Source organism: Zingiber officinale, chromosome 4A (genome assembly GCF_018446385.1).
Source record: "Zingiber officinale cultivar Zhangliang chromosome 4A, Zo_v1.1, whole genome shotgun sequence".
In the NCBI taxonomy this organism is placed as follows: domain Eukaryota; kingdom Viridiplantae; phylum Streptophyta; class Magnoliopsida; order Zingiberales; family Zingiberaceae; genus Zingiber; species Zingiber officinale.
In genome coordinates, this window is record NC_055992.1 from 145320998 (window position 1) to 145339475 (window position 18478).

An 18478-nucleotide genomic window follows, 5' to 3' on the forward strand; every position below is an offset into this window, starting at 1 on the left:
TCCAAGAACAAACAGTGGCACAAACTGTTGATGGCCAGACTGTTGCACGCAGCTCTTGTCCGATAAATCAACCCCCCCAAACCAGAGGCAAACTGGCAGAGCATGCATCGTCTTATCACTGTTTTCTACAATCTCTCATCCTATCATTCATGATTCATCCTCATCGATCACCACCACCACCAACCATTGTCAGCCACACCACCCTCCATCAACAGAACGTACATGGCACCTTTTGCATCTTCTTTTGCATCATGAAGCATGCCATACAACATACTAAACATCTGTATCTTTCTTTCCCTCCTCCGGAATAAAGCCATGCATACCTGTGAGGGCACATGCAATGGTACCAATTTGTTCTCAAATCACCATCCTTGTGAAGCATGCATGGCAGGAGCCATGAGCTCTGTTGCAGCTACAAATATGAGACTCCACCACATGAACAGAGATGCCTTTTTAGGGCCATCCATCTTTCAAATGGCATGACTCTAAACTCGGCCTACGCTTCTCTCTTGATTCCGAGTAAAAATCGATGCAAACCCAACGACCAAATCCGATGAAAGAAAAAAAGGGAAAGCACACGCGAGAAATGTTACAGTACAAGAACGAAAAGGGCCATTGAAATGTAAACAGAGATCGAGTGGAATTATTTTGGTAGAAAATCCATTTCTTATGAACTCGAGATCGAAGAAAATAAAGAGGTAACAAAATGCTAGCTTGAACAGGATAAAAATGGCACCTTTCCTCTTCTATCGACTGTGTTTGGTGCGATAGAACAGCTAGCCAGGAAGGTCGGGTCGGGTAAAAATGGCAGCTACTTTCTTTGCCCACCGGCAGAGACCTCCTGTCGCGGCGTTTTGGGGGGGTGGGGGGGTTTGATGGGTCCCCGGGCCAGATGGGATCATGGGTGGGCGGATGAGGTCAAGGAGGAAGGCTGGTTGTTTGTGATGAAAGGGTGCTGGAGGAGTTGGACGGCCTTGAGGCGCTGCGCAGGATCCTTCTGGAGGCAGCGGGAGATGAAATCTCGGAAGTCGGGCGAGGCGGTGGGCGGCGCCTCTGGAGGATCAGCGTAGCAGATGGCGCACATGAGAGAGGCCCAGTCCCCCTGCCGCCCGAGGTTCTCGCCGAAGGGGAAGCGGCCGAGGTAGAACTCGAGGATGCTGAGGCCGAAGCTCCAGATGTCGCCGGCGTAGCCGTCGTAAACGCCGTGGTTGAGATCGGTGTTGATCCTCTCGGGGCTCATATAGGCGATGGTGCCGACGGAGGAGTTGCAGGGATCCATGGTCTGCGCCAGGATGCGGCTGACGCCGAAGTCGGCGATCTTGACGCGGCGGCCGGAGTCGATGAGGAGATTGGAGGGCTTGATGTCGCGGTGGACGATCCTCCTCCGGTGGAGGTAGGCGAGGCCCGCGAGAACCTGGCGCGCGACTTCGGCGAGGAAGGGCTCGGAGGCGATGCGGCTGCCCTCGAGAGAGCCGCCGTCCATGAACTCGAGCAGGATCTGGATCTCGCCGCCGTGGTCGTACATGGCGAGGCACCGGACCACGAAGGGGTTGTCGGCGGTTCGGAGGATCTTGATCTCGCGCAGGATCTGGCGTCGCACCGCGTCCTCGTGGTTGCCATAGATGACCTTGAGGGCGTAGTCGCGGCCGGTGGGGCGGTGCCGGACCATCCAAACGGTGCCGCCGCTGCCGCTGCCGATGCGGCGGAGGCGCTCGAGATCGGAGAAGCTCGGCGGCTGGGAGGACGAGGAGCAGGGAGGGGCGAGGGAGGTGGCGACGGAAGAAGCTCCGACGGTGGAGGGGGCGGAGGGGGGCGGTAGGGGAAGGGGAACCGCTTGGAAGGGGTCGCGCTGCGGGAGGGGCAGCGTTAGGTCTGGCCGACGGCGAGGCCGGTTCGCGTTGCCGGGCTGAGCCGGCCGGAAGGGGGCTGGACCGGGCCTCATGGTAAAGTAAGGAGAAAGAAAGAACGCAGAAGAGAAAAAGGAAGAGCAGAGGAAGCGGCTTCAAATAATGGATAGAAAGAATCATCGGATCAAATATGAAGCAAGTCGTCTAGAGATAGAAAGAGAAAGACGGGAATTTGAATGATTGGTGATTAGATATTATTATTTTTTATGATTACATTATTAGCAATATATAGCTATAATTAGGTCTAAATTGATGGACTAAATCAAACCTCATAATTAACTTCATATAAATTCCAGAAGAGTCTAGAAGAGATTCATCTCAGCATTGACTAGATTTAGTCGTCAAGATTAACCCTTCTGTCCAATTACCTTCTGTCAGTCGATCACTTTTTAAAAAGTGAAGGGGGAAAGAAATTAAAACATTTCTATCAACTTTACAATCTCTCTTCTCTTCTGATATTCTCAATTATCTTCATCTTAATCATCTGCTAAAAAGTAGTATAACTGCCACTCAATGTGCATTTAATTTTGCAGTATTAAACTTGTACTAATTTCATCAACCAGTTGGTGTACATGGAAGGCAAGCTCCTGACTCCTCTCTTTCTTCTGAATTCATGAAATTTAGTTTTCTAATCAGTTTCTATCATTTTCAGCAAGCATTCGGAATAGACCATGCCAGTAACTAGCTGTATCAACATGTACCATTCATATCAACATCAGTGAGCAGTCGATATTTATGTTTTTATCTTTTTCCCAACCATTGGTTTAATTTCTTCCTCTTCTCAATCTAAGTGTATATTGAGAACTTCCATTTTCTTTATCTAGTCCATCATTTTTTTGTACAATGTATGGGATACTCGGGGGAACAAATTCCTACCACGTCAGCAAACTTAAGCATGTGCGGTCCCTGACCACATCAGCACATAGGCAAGGTGCTTAACAACTCGAGCACCCGGACGTATCAGTTCAGGCATTCGATGTTCTAAGCACCTCGACTCATCAATTCAGATGACTCGGCTTTGGAAATTGACAAGAAAAAAAAACTAATAGTCATTTTGATAAATTAAAATTATTTTTAAAATAAAAAAATATAAAGTCTTATATAAGTCGATTAAGAATTTTTAAACCTTAAATTGAAAAAAAGATAAAAGACTAAATTATTCTAAAAATTATAAATAAATAATTCTAATAAATAAATATATATATATAATCTAACATTCCTCTCAAACTCATGATACTAAAGTTAGAAGTATCGAGAGTTTGTTAGACAAAAAATAGAAGCGCGAAACGGAATGAGTCTTGGTAAATATATCAGTTTTCTACCGTGAGGAAGGAACAAAAAGAAGTGTGATAGTGTCAAGCTGTAGATGATGACGGCTGAAATGTCAGTCAATCTCAATATACTTTGTTCTCTTATGAAAAACTGTATCGCGTGTAATCTGAATGACATTCTGATTTTTACAATGAATAGTAGTAGGTTGTCGAAGAAAAATTTTCATTCATGTAAGCAACCAACGTAGCCAAATAATCTCAAAAGTGGTGGTAGCCATAACACGACACTCAACTTCCGTGGAAGATTTTGAAATAACATCTTGTTTCTTACTCTTCGAAGAGATAAGAGAATTTCAAAGAAAAATATAGAAGTCGGTGGCCGACTTATGATTCGTAGGGTCGCCTACCCAATCAGCATCAGAGTATGCACACAACTTTAATGAGGAAGTAAAAGGGAATAAGAGACTCTAAAACTGAGTTCCTTGAAAATACCGAAGAATACGAAGAACAATAGTCCAATGAACTGTGATTGGTGCAGTGACAAACTGACTAACTACATGCACAACATGGACAATATCAATGATTCACAGTGAGATAAACCAAGCTTCCTATAACTGTACGATAGAGGCTAGGATCTAGCAAAGGAGAACCATTTGATGGAGAATACCGACCATTAGTCTCCAAGGGAATATCAACTACCCATATTTTCCATTGACGAATAGAAGCAACGACAATTAACATACGAACGGTGGTCATTTTAGTAACAGGTGCAAAAGTTTCCTCAAAATCCATGTCATAGTCCTAAGAGTAATCTTTAGCAACAAGACGAGCTTTGTACCATCCGAAAGAACCATTAGATTTAGTTTTGATCTTATAGATCCAATAAGAACAAATGACGTATTTCCCTGGTGGCAGAGGTACTAAATCCCAAGTATAAGTATGATGCAGAGCAGTTAATTCCTCATTCATAGCATTTTGCCAAAGAGGATTACCAACAACTTCTCTATAGGACAAAGGCTCAGAAAGATGATGAATAGAGACAATAAAAAAAGCAAAGGAACTAGAATAACAAGAATAAGTAAAATAAGATAGTTTGGTAGACTTACAAGTAGACCGATGAATAGGATTGTCAGCAATCTCATGAGGTGATGGAACAGTTGCAGGAGGGGGGGGGGAGGTGGAGGAAATGTCTCAAGAATACCAGATTCAGTGATGCCGTCTTGTGGAAGAGTAGCTGTGGGGAAGGCTTCGTCAGTGTCAGTACTGAAGGGATCAATGCGAATAAGATCTACATGCGTCATGTAATGTGGTAGAAGAGGTACGGAGAAGAAAGGAATATGCTCAAAAATACAACATGACGAGAGACATACAATTTTTTACTAATTGGATCAAAATGATGATATCCTTTTTGACCAACACCATAACCAAGGAAGACACACAAAGCAAACCTAGAGGACAACTTATCACGCTCGATGTGTGGTCGGAGAATAAAATAGGTAACCAAAAATACATAAAGAGGAATAATTTAGGACCATGAACATACCGTTTTTGAAAAGGAGACAAACTTGAATTGTGAGAAGTTGGAATCTTATTAATTACATGATTAGAAGTAAGAACTACTTCTTCCCAAAAAATACTAGGAACATCCCTAAACAATAAGAATAAGTGGGCTATCTCAATAAGATGTCTATACTTTCTTTCTGCAACCCCATTCTGTTCAAGTGTTTCTCGACAGGAGGTTTGATGTTTAGTACCTTCTAATGCAAGTAAACAAGAAAAAACATTGGAAGTGTACTCTCCCCCCTAAATCACAATGAAAATACTTGATAACAGCCGAATGTTGAATTTTGATAAGAGCTTTGAAGTAATTGAAGATGGTAAGGTAATCAGATATGTGTTTCATAAGATAGACCTAAGCATAATTGTTGGGGTTGCAAGGTTGCAAACATAGTCCCGCATTGAAAACACATGGGAAAGATCATAGATTTATAAGAAAAAGATATCTCCATTAGCAAAATCATGAGGGCTTAGGCTCAAAGTGGACAATATCATACCATTGTGGAGATATCTAAATTCTTTTCTATCCTACAATTGGTATCAGAGCCTTGTAGCTCTGAAATTACTTAATCGTTTTTCGAGCAATTTTAAAAAACTTTTTCTTTTTCTTTAAAAGTGTTTTCTCTTAATTCTTAAGTAATATTTAAATTCTTTATCCCACACTACTAATCCCAAGACGAAAGTCTTGGAAATATTTTTCTTTTAACTCTTTGATTGCAAGAATGTCGATGTCATATCAAGAAGGGCGAAGCATCTACGACTCTCGACCGTACGATCAAGTCTACTTCAATTCCTGGAGGAAAATGATGGAATGCTTCATTGGAAGCAACAATTTTGGCAACTGGATTACGCTGAGACAATCTTCTCAAAACTCAGAAGCAAACACAAAGATAATAGACATATTAATTAGTATTTTACTTAACAAAATTTTGTGTCAATTAGAAGATTACAAGAACACATCGAGTTATGGAAAAAATTGATCGAGCTTCATGAGACTTTATCGAGGCTAGAAGATCAAGGCAAAAGTGAGCTCGAATCAGAGTTTGAATCCGAAGAGCTAATCCTCAGAGCCAGGCCTAGAAGAACAAGACCAAATCAACTTCATCGCACTAGTGGCTAAGGAAGAGGCTGATGGATCTGAACTCTAGTCAGAATAAGTGTCCAAGCCCAAATCCGAGATGATAATGGCCAAGGGAGAGAATCACATAACATGTTTTGAGAGCAATGAAAAAGGACACTACAAAAGCCAATGTCCAAAGAACAGATCCAGACAACCGGAGGCAAAGGAGGAACCGATGCCTAGAGTCCGGAAAATGAAGGACCACATCGAATGTTTCAAGTGCAAAAAGATGGGGCACTACAAATCTCAATGCTCGGAAAGAAGATCCAAGGATCCAGGGGAGCAATTAAGGTAAAACAATTTATTTTACATGCAAAATTGCATGCTTCTTGTTTGAATTGTACTATTAATTTAAAAAAAATATGAAAAATCCTACATTAACATTACTTAACAAAACTAATTTAATTAATAAAGATTTAAATAATTCAAATATAATTAAAATTAATTAAATCAACCCAAACCTTAAGCAAGACCTAGATCTAATTAATCAAAACTTATTTATTCAAGATAATTTGAATTTAAATCAAAATAATAGTTATCTAAAATTAATTAACAATAAACAAAATTCAACTAAAAATTCAAAAAATAAAAATAAAAATGTAAAATACTGAAAAGGGCAAATAACCATAAGGGAATTTTTCGAAATTTTTAGAAATTTTCTAGGAATTTTTCAGAACTCGTATGACAAGTTTAAGGGGATCAAATATTGGACCCCGGGAAAGCCGGTTTAGGTTACCCCATTTTAATGAGGAAAAGTTAGATTTTTTCCTTTTCTTTTCTTTTTCTTTTTAATTCCTTTTCCCTTTTCCGTCGTCGAACTCGTGCCCGAGTCGTCCTTGACGCCGTTCCTTTTCCTTCTTCTCCTCTCACGCTCGATCTGTCCTAACCGCTTCCTTTCCTAACCGGCGCTGCACAAGACGATTTCTTCTTCCTGTGTACAAAAGCCCTCGGCAGAAGGGAAGTCGGGCACCTCTCCTCTTCCCGTTTCTGCCAGCCTCTCCCTCTTCGTGAGTTGCTGCCACGCCACCGACGAACCTCACCGTGCCCTAGTTTTCTTCGCGTCTTCTTCCTTGGGCGATCAGTGACTCTTCCCTCAGCCGATCCCTTCCCTTCAGTCGGGGTGCCCTCGTGAACTCAAGCTACTCAGCGTGCCCTAGATCGTTGACGTTGATTGGGGCTCAGAGCACAGAGGTGAGGATCCGGATTTGGCGACAATCTCTGGAGGCGGCTAATCAAGGTAAGGCAGTGACGAGAAGTTTATGGATTCGAGGATCTTGTTTGATTTGGTTTTTCGGCTTGTGACCTTCTTCCTGTTCTACACTAGGAGGAAGATCTTGGATCAGTTCTTGCTGTTTTCCCCTAATCAGAGCTTAGACTCCTTCTTCCTTGCGGAGGAAATTTAGGGATATTGGTTGGAGGTAAGTGCCATACCTAGCTGTGGATTTGGGCTCGATTCTCTATTTGGGTGTTGATTGCTTGATCTCACCTTGATCCGGAATCACTGCAAATCAGTTCACTTTGTACCAGCAGGGGCTGAATGCTCTAGATCAACAAGCACGGCTGTGAAGTTGCTTGTTCTTGTTCCAACAGCTGCTTACCTTGAATTCCATCAGCAAACAACCCTTCACCAGCAGCAATCAACGGTTGTGAATACGGCTGTGAATTGAGGTAAAGAGTAGGGTAATGAAATGAATATTGTTTATGTGTTTGAATTAGGTATGAGGTAGACTTCATGATTAGTATAATTGATTTAGGTTTGGATTATTAATCTAATGGGGTGATTGGGGATTAGGTAACTAACCCTAATTAATCGTTGGATTTAATTTAGGTAGGTTGAGGTTTATGGTTTAGGGTTTTCCCCTAAATTGTTCTTAAGGATTTTATTTAGCTATTCATTTGAGTTGTAGCTAAATAAAAATGTATATATATTGGTGACACAGGACTTTGACGCGAGACTAGAATCTCGACGTCGGATTTGGACCGGATTAGACCTTCCTATTGGAGGCGGGTACCTTGACTTATCTATTTTGATATATCATGTTGATATGCTTAGTAATATTTAACAAGTAGTAATATTTATGTTCATTTTTACATCGGTATGTCATTATCCATTACCTGAGCATGCTGTATTTATTTCCTACTGTTGCATTCATGTTCCTTTGATTATATATGACCTTAAGGTAATGACATACCATGCCCTATTATGTTCAGGACATTGATTTATTTTATCATACCTGACCTGTGTACCTAGGTCATATTATTTGATCCATATATCTTTTGGTATACATTTTGGTAGAGATGAATAGGATCAGGATATTTCCATATTTAGTATCATGCATCATCTCATATGATTGCATGCCGTGCGATTGTTGGCTCCATTATTGTTTAGCACATTACCAGTTACATGGATTTACACACACAACCACTCATGGATTAGTGGTTTTTATCAGACAGGGTGTGTTGCAGTAGGTTGCTCTGTCAAGGGCTCCGTTGGTCCACTCATGGGTAGTGTGACGCAGTGTGATAGTAGGACAGGGATCCCTCCTCTAGACTGACTCAGGGAGATGAGAGCATTGAGCTCCCCCACTTATGATTTGGGGTAAGGAGGATAGGTGTACTTCGACAGCATCCCGTCCACTCGATCACTCAGGAGCAGTGATGGCGAAGTGCACGGTTGTCACAACCCTACCTACTCAGTCTCACCATCGTGTGTGAGACGGTTGACTGGCGTCAGGGGTGACCAGGACATGTTGCATCATATGCACTGTCTGCATTTATTACTTGTGTTTGCTGCACTTTATATGGAGCATATTTGGTGGATGCATATGCTTGACATGCATACAAGATTTATGGTACTCTCGGTCTAACGACCTTGTTATCCATATACCCAGGTCCTGGTTAGTATAGATACTCCTGCTCCTTATAGTTTTACATTTTTCATATGATATATATCCAGGAGACTGTACACATATTTATTACTAGTTGTTATTTCTTACTATGCATGTCAGTAGTTACCCGCTGAGGAGTTGACTCACCCCCTTGATATTACTATTTTAGGTTGAGGTTGTCCAGAGGATTTCTAGTCGCTAGTTCCCCCTCCAGATTGCGAGGATTTTCATTTTGGATTTTTTCTTTGGTTTTCTTATTATGTTATCGTCTATGTTTTCAGACTTGTATCTTTTTGGCACTTTGATCTTATATGGTCCTTTATTATCGATGTGTTTTCATTTGGATGTATGCTGGTGATTTGAGTTTTATGGGTGTAGTTGAGTAGGATATAAGATTTGAGTTTTATGGGTGTAGTTGAGTAGGATATTTGAGATGATTTCCTTATCGTTGCTTTAGTTTGGTTTGTTTACTATTATACTGTGTGGTTATCACTTTTATTTTATTGTATGTTTCCGATCGTGTTGGCTGTGTATGGATATGTTGTAGGTATGCATCAGATTGTCACCCGTATAGGGGAGATGCTACCGAAATTTCTTCTAGTAGGGACTCCTCTGGGGCGTGACAAAAAAACTAAACTATAAATTAAATACAGAATCAAATTTTAGAAAACTAGAAAAATAAAATTAATAAACTAGAAAATATTATTAATAATTTTATAAACTCACAAAATCTAGATTTAAGCTACAAATTAAAACCAAATCTAAAATAAAACTTCTACAACCTAACTATAATCATGTACCATTTAATTATAAAACTAATCAATAATAACAATAACATTAAAACAACAACAATAAAATAATATTAGAACAATAATATTAAAACAACAACAATAAAATAATAATATTAATAAACAATAATAAAACAACAACAACAATATCAACAGCACCAACAATTGGTATCATGCATGAAGTGTTTGAATTGTTTGACTTGCCATGATCATACATACTTTTCTGTTATATAACATATCATGCATCTTCTCTTAATTTAGAATGAATTGTTAGTTAAAAAGGTTTACCAAACCTTAACAACATAACATCAGAATGTATTGGGATGATAGTACGTCAAGGAAACTTTGTCAAAGACATGTCTAAGTTGAATCTTGTGTATTCTACTTGGTGCATTAGGCTTATTGGATTTGACCGAAGCTACCCCAATCAAACATGGGCTAGTTAACCAAAACTTAGTATTAAATTTTTTGGGCAGAACTATTTTGGAAAGTATTCAACAAGTGGTCCACCATTGATACACAAGAAGGTCATATGCCTCGCTACCGTTAACACACAATTAACTTAAAATAATTTAAGTAAAATTAAAATTCAAACTCAATTTTAACTTAATTACAACGAAACTCACAATCAATAAAGTCATCTCACACAATTATAGGATTACTATATTTGAAAATTTATAATGGGTGAGATGCTAAGAAAATTAAAATTTAAAATATTTTTTTAAAAATGTTTTGAAAACTTATAAATCTATTTTCTTAAGAAATATTTTTTAAATTTTGATTGATGATTGATTGGGTGTATTATATATATATATATAAATTATTGTTATTCACTACCTAAGTCTTTAGATCTTTAAGTCAACCATGACCCTTAGACACATCTAGGAGTATCTTCCTTATGGGTAACAAGGATATCTAAAAAGAATGTCTGGTTAAGGGGGAGAGACTATACTGAAGGACATATTTTTTAAAAAATATATCTTCAAAAAGAGTTTCAAAAGTTTTGATTTCAAGCATTTTTTTTTTAAAATATATTATTCAAAATCTTATTTTTGAAAACATATTTTGAAAAATATTTTAAAACACTCTTTGGAAAAATACTTGATAAAAATTCTTTACAAATCTTTTTAAAAATTATCTTTAAAATCTCTTAATTCTTATCAAATATTTTTTGAAAATTACTTTTACAAAATTTCTTGAAAATTATTTTTTAAAATCATCTTGGTTATGAAATTAACTTAAAAATATTTTTGAAAATTACTTTCAAGAGTAGCTTTTACAAAATTTATGTTTCATTCTTTGAAAAACTATCTAAAAAAAGATGTTCTCTTTGCAAATCTTTTTGAAAATTATTGTTACTTATCTAATATTTTCAGAAATCATTCTTACAAAATTTCTTGAAATATTGGAAGCATCATTGTTAAAAAAAAATATTCTTAAAAGATTTTACTTAGAGAATTCCTTGAAAATACTTGAAAACATTTTTTGAAATAAGCTTTGAAATATTTTAAAATTTTTTTTCAAAAGTATCTTGAATTTTTTTTTTTTGAAAATGATACTGCAATTTCCTTCCAAAATTTTGAAATTATCAACAACTATTTTTAAACTATATTTGATGCATCTTCATTTAGAAAACCCTAAATATATCTTATTATTGTCTTTCAAAAGGGTGAGAGAATACCTTAGAAAATATCTTGTGAATGTTTAAGGTACTACATCATTGTTGGTGCAAAACTTAAGGATACCTTAGCAATCAATGAAATTTATGAAGGGTTCTTTTTGTTGTGTGACAAAAGGGGGAGAAGAAGGGTTTAAGTTAGACATCTAATTACCCCTAACTTAAACATATTTGTCAAACATCAAAGTTTTAATGTCCAACAAATATGTTTAATGGAGCTTAGTCTTGGAAAGTCCTAGTTATAGGCTAGGCAAGAAAAATCTCGGTAGATCGTGGAAGCCGGGTGGGTTCGATAGGTCTGAAGGACCTGATCCCTGGGTAGCCGAATACTGAGGCAAGGAAAATCTCAGTATATCATGGAAGCCAGGTAGATTCGATAGGTCTGGAGGACCTGATCCCTGGGTAGCCGAATACTGAGTCATGGTAAGTGAAGTCAGATGGAGAAAATTCTAAGGAGTGGTAACCTTAGATTTTGGTGTGTGAAGCCAGATGGAGAAAATCCTAGGGGGAGATAACCTTAGGTAACGATAAGTCTTGGAGGAGTGAACTCCAAGCAAGGTCAGACACTGAACAGAGAAAGTCCAAACAAGTCTGGAGGACTAATGCTTAGTAGGTAAGTTGAGGTAAGCAACTGGAGGAGCAACAGTAAGGTTGTGTTCTTGAAAGGAACAATCTAAGGTCGCTGATCCAACTGAAGAAATCAGGAAGGTTTTCAAGTTAAGATCAAGACAATTGAACTGTCTATTATTATTACCCATGCATTTATTATTACTGTGCTAATATCTATTTTGCAGGATTATTGTCTAACAATGTTTTATAGGTTCAGCCTGATCGATCGATTGAACCAGATGATCGGTCGACCGAACAAGGCCAACTCAGAGCAGATATTTGTTCAGACCAAAATAGAGTGAGGTCTGATCAAAGCTTGATCGATCGATCGAACAAGATGATCGATAGACCGAACCCTGATGACTCAGCACAGTTCAGATCGAGCAAAAATAAAGAAAGAAGATCGACTGATCGGTCGACTGAACCAGGGGATCGGTCGACTGAACCATTATCACTTAATGGCGCATTAATTCCAGATCTCGGTGAACAGGGAAGGATCTCTATTCGATCGACTGAACAAGGGGATTGGTCGACCAAACACTTTAATGTCATTAAATGCCGAAGATTGAATCAGTATCGGAGCTCAGCGAAGATGGAAGGGAACTAGTTCGGTCGACTGAACCTAGGGATCAGTCGACTGAACACCGACGACTCTTATAAAAGTGAGCTCGAGGTCCGAGGCTGTGGACATACATAACGAAGCAACGAAGCAAGAAATCTGTTCGAAGTTCATCTCTGTGCAAGCTGCGATTCGTGCTACGACTACTCATCTACTACTCCAAGAAGGGCCGACCGAGCCTCAACTTTTATATACTGTCGGTATAACTTTTTTTTGCTTGCATTGTACTTAATTCAAGTAAGATAGTAGGTTGTTACTATCTTACTCATCTTCTTGTACGCACTGCTTCTTTCCAAGGTTTTCGGAAAGAAGAGTTTTAGTAAATTACCCAATGGTGCGATTAAGGATCGCGGGTCTTGGAGTAGAAGTCGACCTAGACTCCGAACCAAGTAACCAAACGAGTCATTTACTTTCTGCTGCATATTCTGATTGTCTTTAAAATACAAAAAGAAAAGTTTTTAGAGTGTGATATTCACCCCCCTCTATCGCACTCTTTCGATCTTACAATTGGTATCAGAGTAAGGTTGTTCTTCACCGGACTAATCGCCTGAAGAAGCATGAGCTAGAGCCATGATCCAAGATTGAACCATGTGGGTGAAACTTGAACAAAGTAGGAGAGGCCCTGAGTAAGTCAGTGACCTGATGCTTGAGGGAAGGCCTTGAGTAGGTCAAGAGTGACCCGATACTCGAGGGGAGGCCCTGAGCAAGTTAAGAGTGACCCGATGCTTGAGAGGGACCTTGTGGTCCTTTGTTTGAGAGGATGAGGATTGTTGGGGTTGCAAGGTTGTAAACATAGTTTCACATTGAAAATATATGGGAAAGATCATGGGTTTAGCCCAAGAGCAAAACCATGAGGGCTTAGACCCAAAGTAGATAATATCATACTATTATGGAGATATCTAAATTCTTTTCGATCCTACAATAACGAGTGCAATCATTAATAAAAGAAATATAATATCTTGATCCCCTTTGATAGTAACAGGAGAAGACCCCCTGCACATCAGAATGAACAAGATCAAAAGGATTAGGATAAAAAACAAACTTTTATTGAAAGGTAATGTAGAAAATTTTACCAGTTTACAGCCATTATAATTAGAAATATTATGACTTTTTAAAGGTCCTAATACTTCAGACAATGCTAAAAATTATAAACAAGATGCTAAAACATGACATAGATAAGTATGCCACAAATAAAAATTAAAAGAAGAATGACTCAATCGAAAAGATGACAGATCGATACTAAAAGCTGCAACATCTGGTACTTGAAGCTTATCTAAGACATAGAGTCTCCTTTACCTACAGTCTATCCCAATCACTTTTTGAGATCGTAGGTTCTGCATATAACAATTAGATAAAGAAAAAAAAGATTAAATATCCAGACTCAAAGAATTGGCTAACAAAAACAAGATTAAGTGTAAGACTAGGAATATAATGAATATCAGGAAGAGATAAAGTTGTAACAACAGAACCAACATCTATTAATGACATCAGAGTACCATCAGCAGTCACAATTAATAAAGATAAATTAGAAGACAAGGAGATAAAAAATGACAAGTTAGGTGATATATGATGAGAGACTCTAGAATCTAAGATCCACAAAGAGGAAGATATACCTGATGTACCAGAGGATGACAAACCTATATGAGAAGAAGCAAACATGACAGAGGACTGTGAAGCAAGGAACTATTAAAACTGCTCAAGCATATACGGATCTAAAGATAGGGCAACTACTATATTACTAGACTGAGGTAGTCCATATGACAATTGTTGTGGTTGATTATCATATTTCTATGAAGCATTTTGATGTGGAAATGGTGGTTGTTGAGGTCGTTGCTACTGCTACTACTGCTAGGTGGTCGTTTCTGTTGCTACAGCAGTTTACCTTTGTTCAACAATAATGGACACTAAGACTTTTAGTGTCCCTTTTCTTTACAATAAGCACATTCATCACTTGAAACCTTTGAAGTTGACCTACTTTGATTATGAGGCAGAGGCTGCTGTGGTACTGCAAAAATAGATGATGTAGATGGTGCAATAGTCCTCTTATCAACCTGAGACTTAAGACGAATTTCCTCAGCTAGCAATTCATGTACTATTGAATCAACAGAAGGAAGAGGACTACAATGTAAAATTATTCTGCACAATCCTTCAAAATCATCATGAAGAGCTATCAAGAATTGGGCCAGACGTTGTTCTTCTCTATGAGTGACATAAGCTGGGAATGCTCGCTATTTTGAAGATTATGTGAGTGCCAACTAGTTCCCTAATTCTGACATGAAAGAATAAAAGTCTTGGATGCCCATATCTTGCTGTTGAAGTGTGTGGATATTTGCTTCTAATTGATATTGTTTGATAAAGTTAGACTACGTGTATAATCTTGTCAGATGATCCTAAACCTCTTTAGCTGTCTTGTACTTGGCCAACTAAGCACCAATGGAGTGTGAAACAGAATTATTGATCAACGTAATAATCTTTGTATTATCAGCCTCCCAAACATCCAAGGACTTTGTATAATCATCTGCATTGTTGTCCATAGGTTGAACTCACGCACCTAAAACATATCCCCACAGATTTTACCCGCAAGAAATTTTTCATAACATATCCCCAATATGAGCAATTTTTTCTATCCAGTCGGACACTAATCAATTGAAGCATATCATTTGTGCGACCACTAATGACGACAGAATGAATTGTGCTCACAAATAATCAAAGAGAAAACAAAACTAAGTTGATGTGAAAATAAAAGAAACCCAATCAAAACTGTATGGTTGCGTGAAAAAAAGTTCTTCAATCAAACTATCAAAACCACGAAGATGAAGGCTCCGATACCATGTAGAAATTGATAATGAGAAAAAATAGTCGTCTTGATAAATCCAAAAAGTGTTTTTAAAATAAAGAATAAAAAGCCTTATATAGCTAGATTAAGAAATCCTAAACCCTAAATTAAAAAGGTAAAAGACTAAATTACCCTAAAAGTTATAAACAAATAATTCTATTTATATAATCTAACATGACAACCTGAGTTCCCCGTATGACTTGACACTCAGGCTAGCTCTCTAAATTAGCTCAAACTTGTCTACCTAAGCCGAACTGTTACGCCAACAGTTATCAAGTTAATTAGCATGACCATAATCCAAATGTTGACCCATCAGATCTTAATCCTTAGCTTCCAATGCCCAAGTAATTGATGTCATAATTAAATGATAATTACATCTTGATTGATCGCTATAACAAATGGATAGTCCTAGATTTTTAGGAGATGACAAACATGATCTGTATAGGTATTTCCTTTGCAAATATTGAGGCAAACAAATCCTTCGCCCTCTCCGGACGAGGAGATTTGTATAAATTTTTTTCTTTATTCTCTCTGTCAATATGTAGTAACTTAAGCATCGGAGGATCTTTATCAAACAACTTGGTGCCCTTTAACTTGTGTTGATCTATGTAGAAGCATTATCGTCAATTATGGAGGTCAATCAATACACCCCTAATAAGGTGACAGATCTATCCATGTCGTTGGAGAAAGCTTCGTCACCAACACCCAATGAGTAGACGGATTTTGAATGCCTCATTATAACTTTCTATTCTAAAGTATCTCCACATAATGTTTTATCGAACATAAGTGAAAAAAAATGAAAGAGAAATCAGGGTATATTACTTTTAAACAGTATTGATTCTGTCCAAAAATTATGAAAAAGACTGGCTGGGGATGTGGTTTCTGGGTTGACTGTGTGTATACCTCGCTCCGTCCTACAATACAAGAAATGTCAGTTTTGAGCCAGGGAAGGAGTCCTAGGCGTTGACTCTCTTATGCTCAAGTCAGTCACCGAAAAGATAGAAGGAAACGAAGAAACAACAATTACAGACGTGAATAGTGAATAACACATACCTCTGTTGGTACATGGACTCCCCTTTATATAGTGTCCTAGTGGGTGATGTGCACACGTCTCAAGACATGGGTACATGTCCCTAACCATCCTATGAAAGGACCTGTCAAGAAAGTGTCTCTAACACCATACCTTAACATGATATGCAAATCCCTGATGCGACAATAGAAGCTTCTGTCTTATGATCCGCCTGTTGACCATGCCTCGTTGTCAACGACATTATCTCCCAAAGGGATATCAAGAGATATGATATGGGCCCCATTATTTGGCCTAGTGGGGGAGCCGCTTGGCTGGGTATCCCCTCTCGACTGACTTCAACCAATCGTTGTTAGTATTAGCTCTAATACCAATTATAAGATAATTGTAAAGGGCTCCCTTTGTATCATATTTTATTATTAATAAAGGCAAAGTTGGTTATTGTATTTACTTCAACTTAGTGACAAACGAATAAGTATAATAATGTTCTAGAGTAGGAGGTTCTAATTTATAACATATCAATTGGTTGAATTGATAGTGAGATATTGTTGTTGGTTGCTACTTAGAATATCGTACTGGTTCCCCTGTAAAAAAATTTTGTACAAGTCCTGAACATTTCCTAACAACCTATTGTGTTCTTTAGAAATTAAATTTGGAATCACAAACAGAACTTAACATTATTGATTCCAAATTTAACTTATTTGTTCTTAGAGGTTTAGACTTAGATCGCAAACGATGCTTAACATTATTAATCCAAATCCACCCATGTTACAAATTCGATTAAATATTAATTTCAGAGATCGGCTTCCAGGTTAAACATGGTGAGACACTAGGCCTTCTTGGGTATGGGAGCATCCACCACTTCCTAGACAAAGTTTTTCAACGAAATTCAATATTTAATCTCCTTATAGTAACCCTAGGTTTAACCATTAAGAACAATCGAATCACAAGATCGAAAAACAAAAGAAACACAAAATCGAAACATAAATTCGATAGCCTAGAATCACTAGCCTCTTGTGTTTGGTATTTCAAGATCTAAACAAAAGGATGAACTAGTTATGATGCGGAAACTAATAACTAGTTATACCTTTTGTAGCTTATAGACCTCATGATCTTCTATCGTATTCCTCTTCTTAGCTCAGACGTTGTGTGGGCAACGATCTACCGAGACGAGAATCTACCCAAGCTTCCTTCTTCTCCAAGCAAGTTTCGACCACCAACAATCTTCAAGAGATGAAGAACTTTCGACCACCAACCAAGCTCCAAGGGATGCTAAGAAACAAAACCTTCTATCTCTCCTTCTTCCTTTAACAAGATATGGCCACCAACCAAGCTCCTTGAGATGAAGATGCCGCCGGCCACACAAGGAAGAAGAATAGGAGAAGAGGAGGAAGAGAGGGCCGACCACCACTAAGGTATAGAAGAGAGGAATAATAGAAGATATGTTGTGTGAGGTGAGACACCTCTACCCTCTCTTTTATAATCCTTGGTCTTGGCAAATAAGGAAAGTTTTAAACATAATTAAAACTTCCTTATATTCCTTGCCAATGACTAAAAGGGAAAGTTTTAAAACAAAAAATTAAAACTTCCTTTTTAATCCCTTAATGGTCGGCCACTTACAAGTCCTCCAATTTAAGGAAAGTTTTAAACATAAAATTAAAACTTCCTAATTTGTTTCTGAAAATTTTTAAAATAAAAATTTCTCTTTTAAAATTCCCTTCATGGTTGGTTATAAAAGGAAACTTTTATAAATTAAAATCTCTCTATTAAAACATGTGGATAATTGCAAAAAAAGAAAGTTTACTCAAAAATTAAAATTTTCCTTTTAACTACAAATAAGGAAAGATATTAAACCTTTCTCTTAATCTTTTGTAGAAACTATAAAAGGAAAGATTTAATTTTAAAACTCTCTTTTAAATTATGGCTTCCACATAAGGAAAGATTTTAAAATTAAAATCCCTTTTAATTTAATTGTGGCCGGCCACCTAAGCTTGGGCTCCAAGCTAGGCCGCCCACACCTCAACCCATCCAAGCCTTATCTTGGCCGACCCTTGCTTGGGCTCCAAGCATGTCTTGGCCGATCACCTTGGGATGGGTAAGAAGGTGGGTTTAGGTGAGTATAAAACTTTATAAATAAGAGGCTACGACAGGGATCGAGAGGAGGAATTGGTTTTGATC

General features: G+C 38.1%; 1 protein-coding gene across 1 annotated transcript; it reads right to left on the reverse strand.

The window, feature by feature from the left end:
- Window positions 1–615: 615 nt before the first annotated feature.
- On the reverse strand, window positions 616–2019 carry LOC121971580 (mitogen-activated protein kinase kinase 5-like). The gene has a single exon (XM_042522902.1). The coding sequence runs from the start codon at window positions 1940–1942 to the stop codon at window positions 899–901; it is 1044 nt and encodes a 347-aa protein (XP_042378836.1). The 5' UTR covers window positions 1943–2019; the 3' UTR covers window positions 616–898.
- Window positions 2020–18478: the final 16459 nt, after the last annotated feature.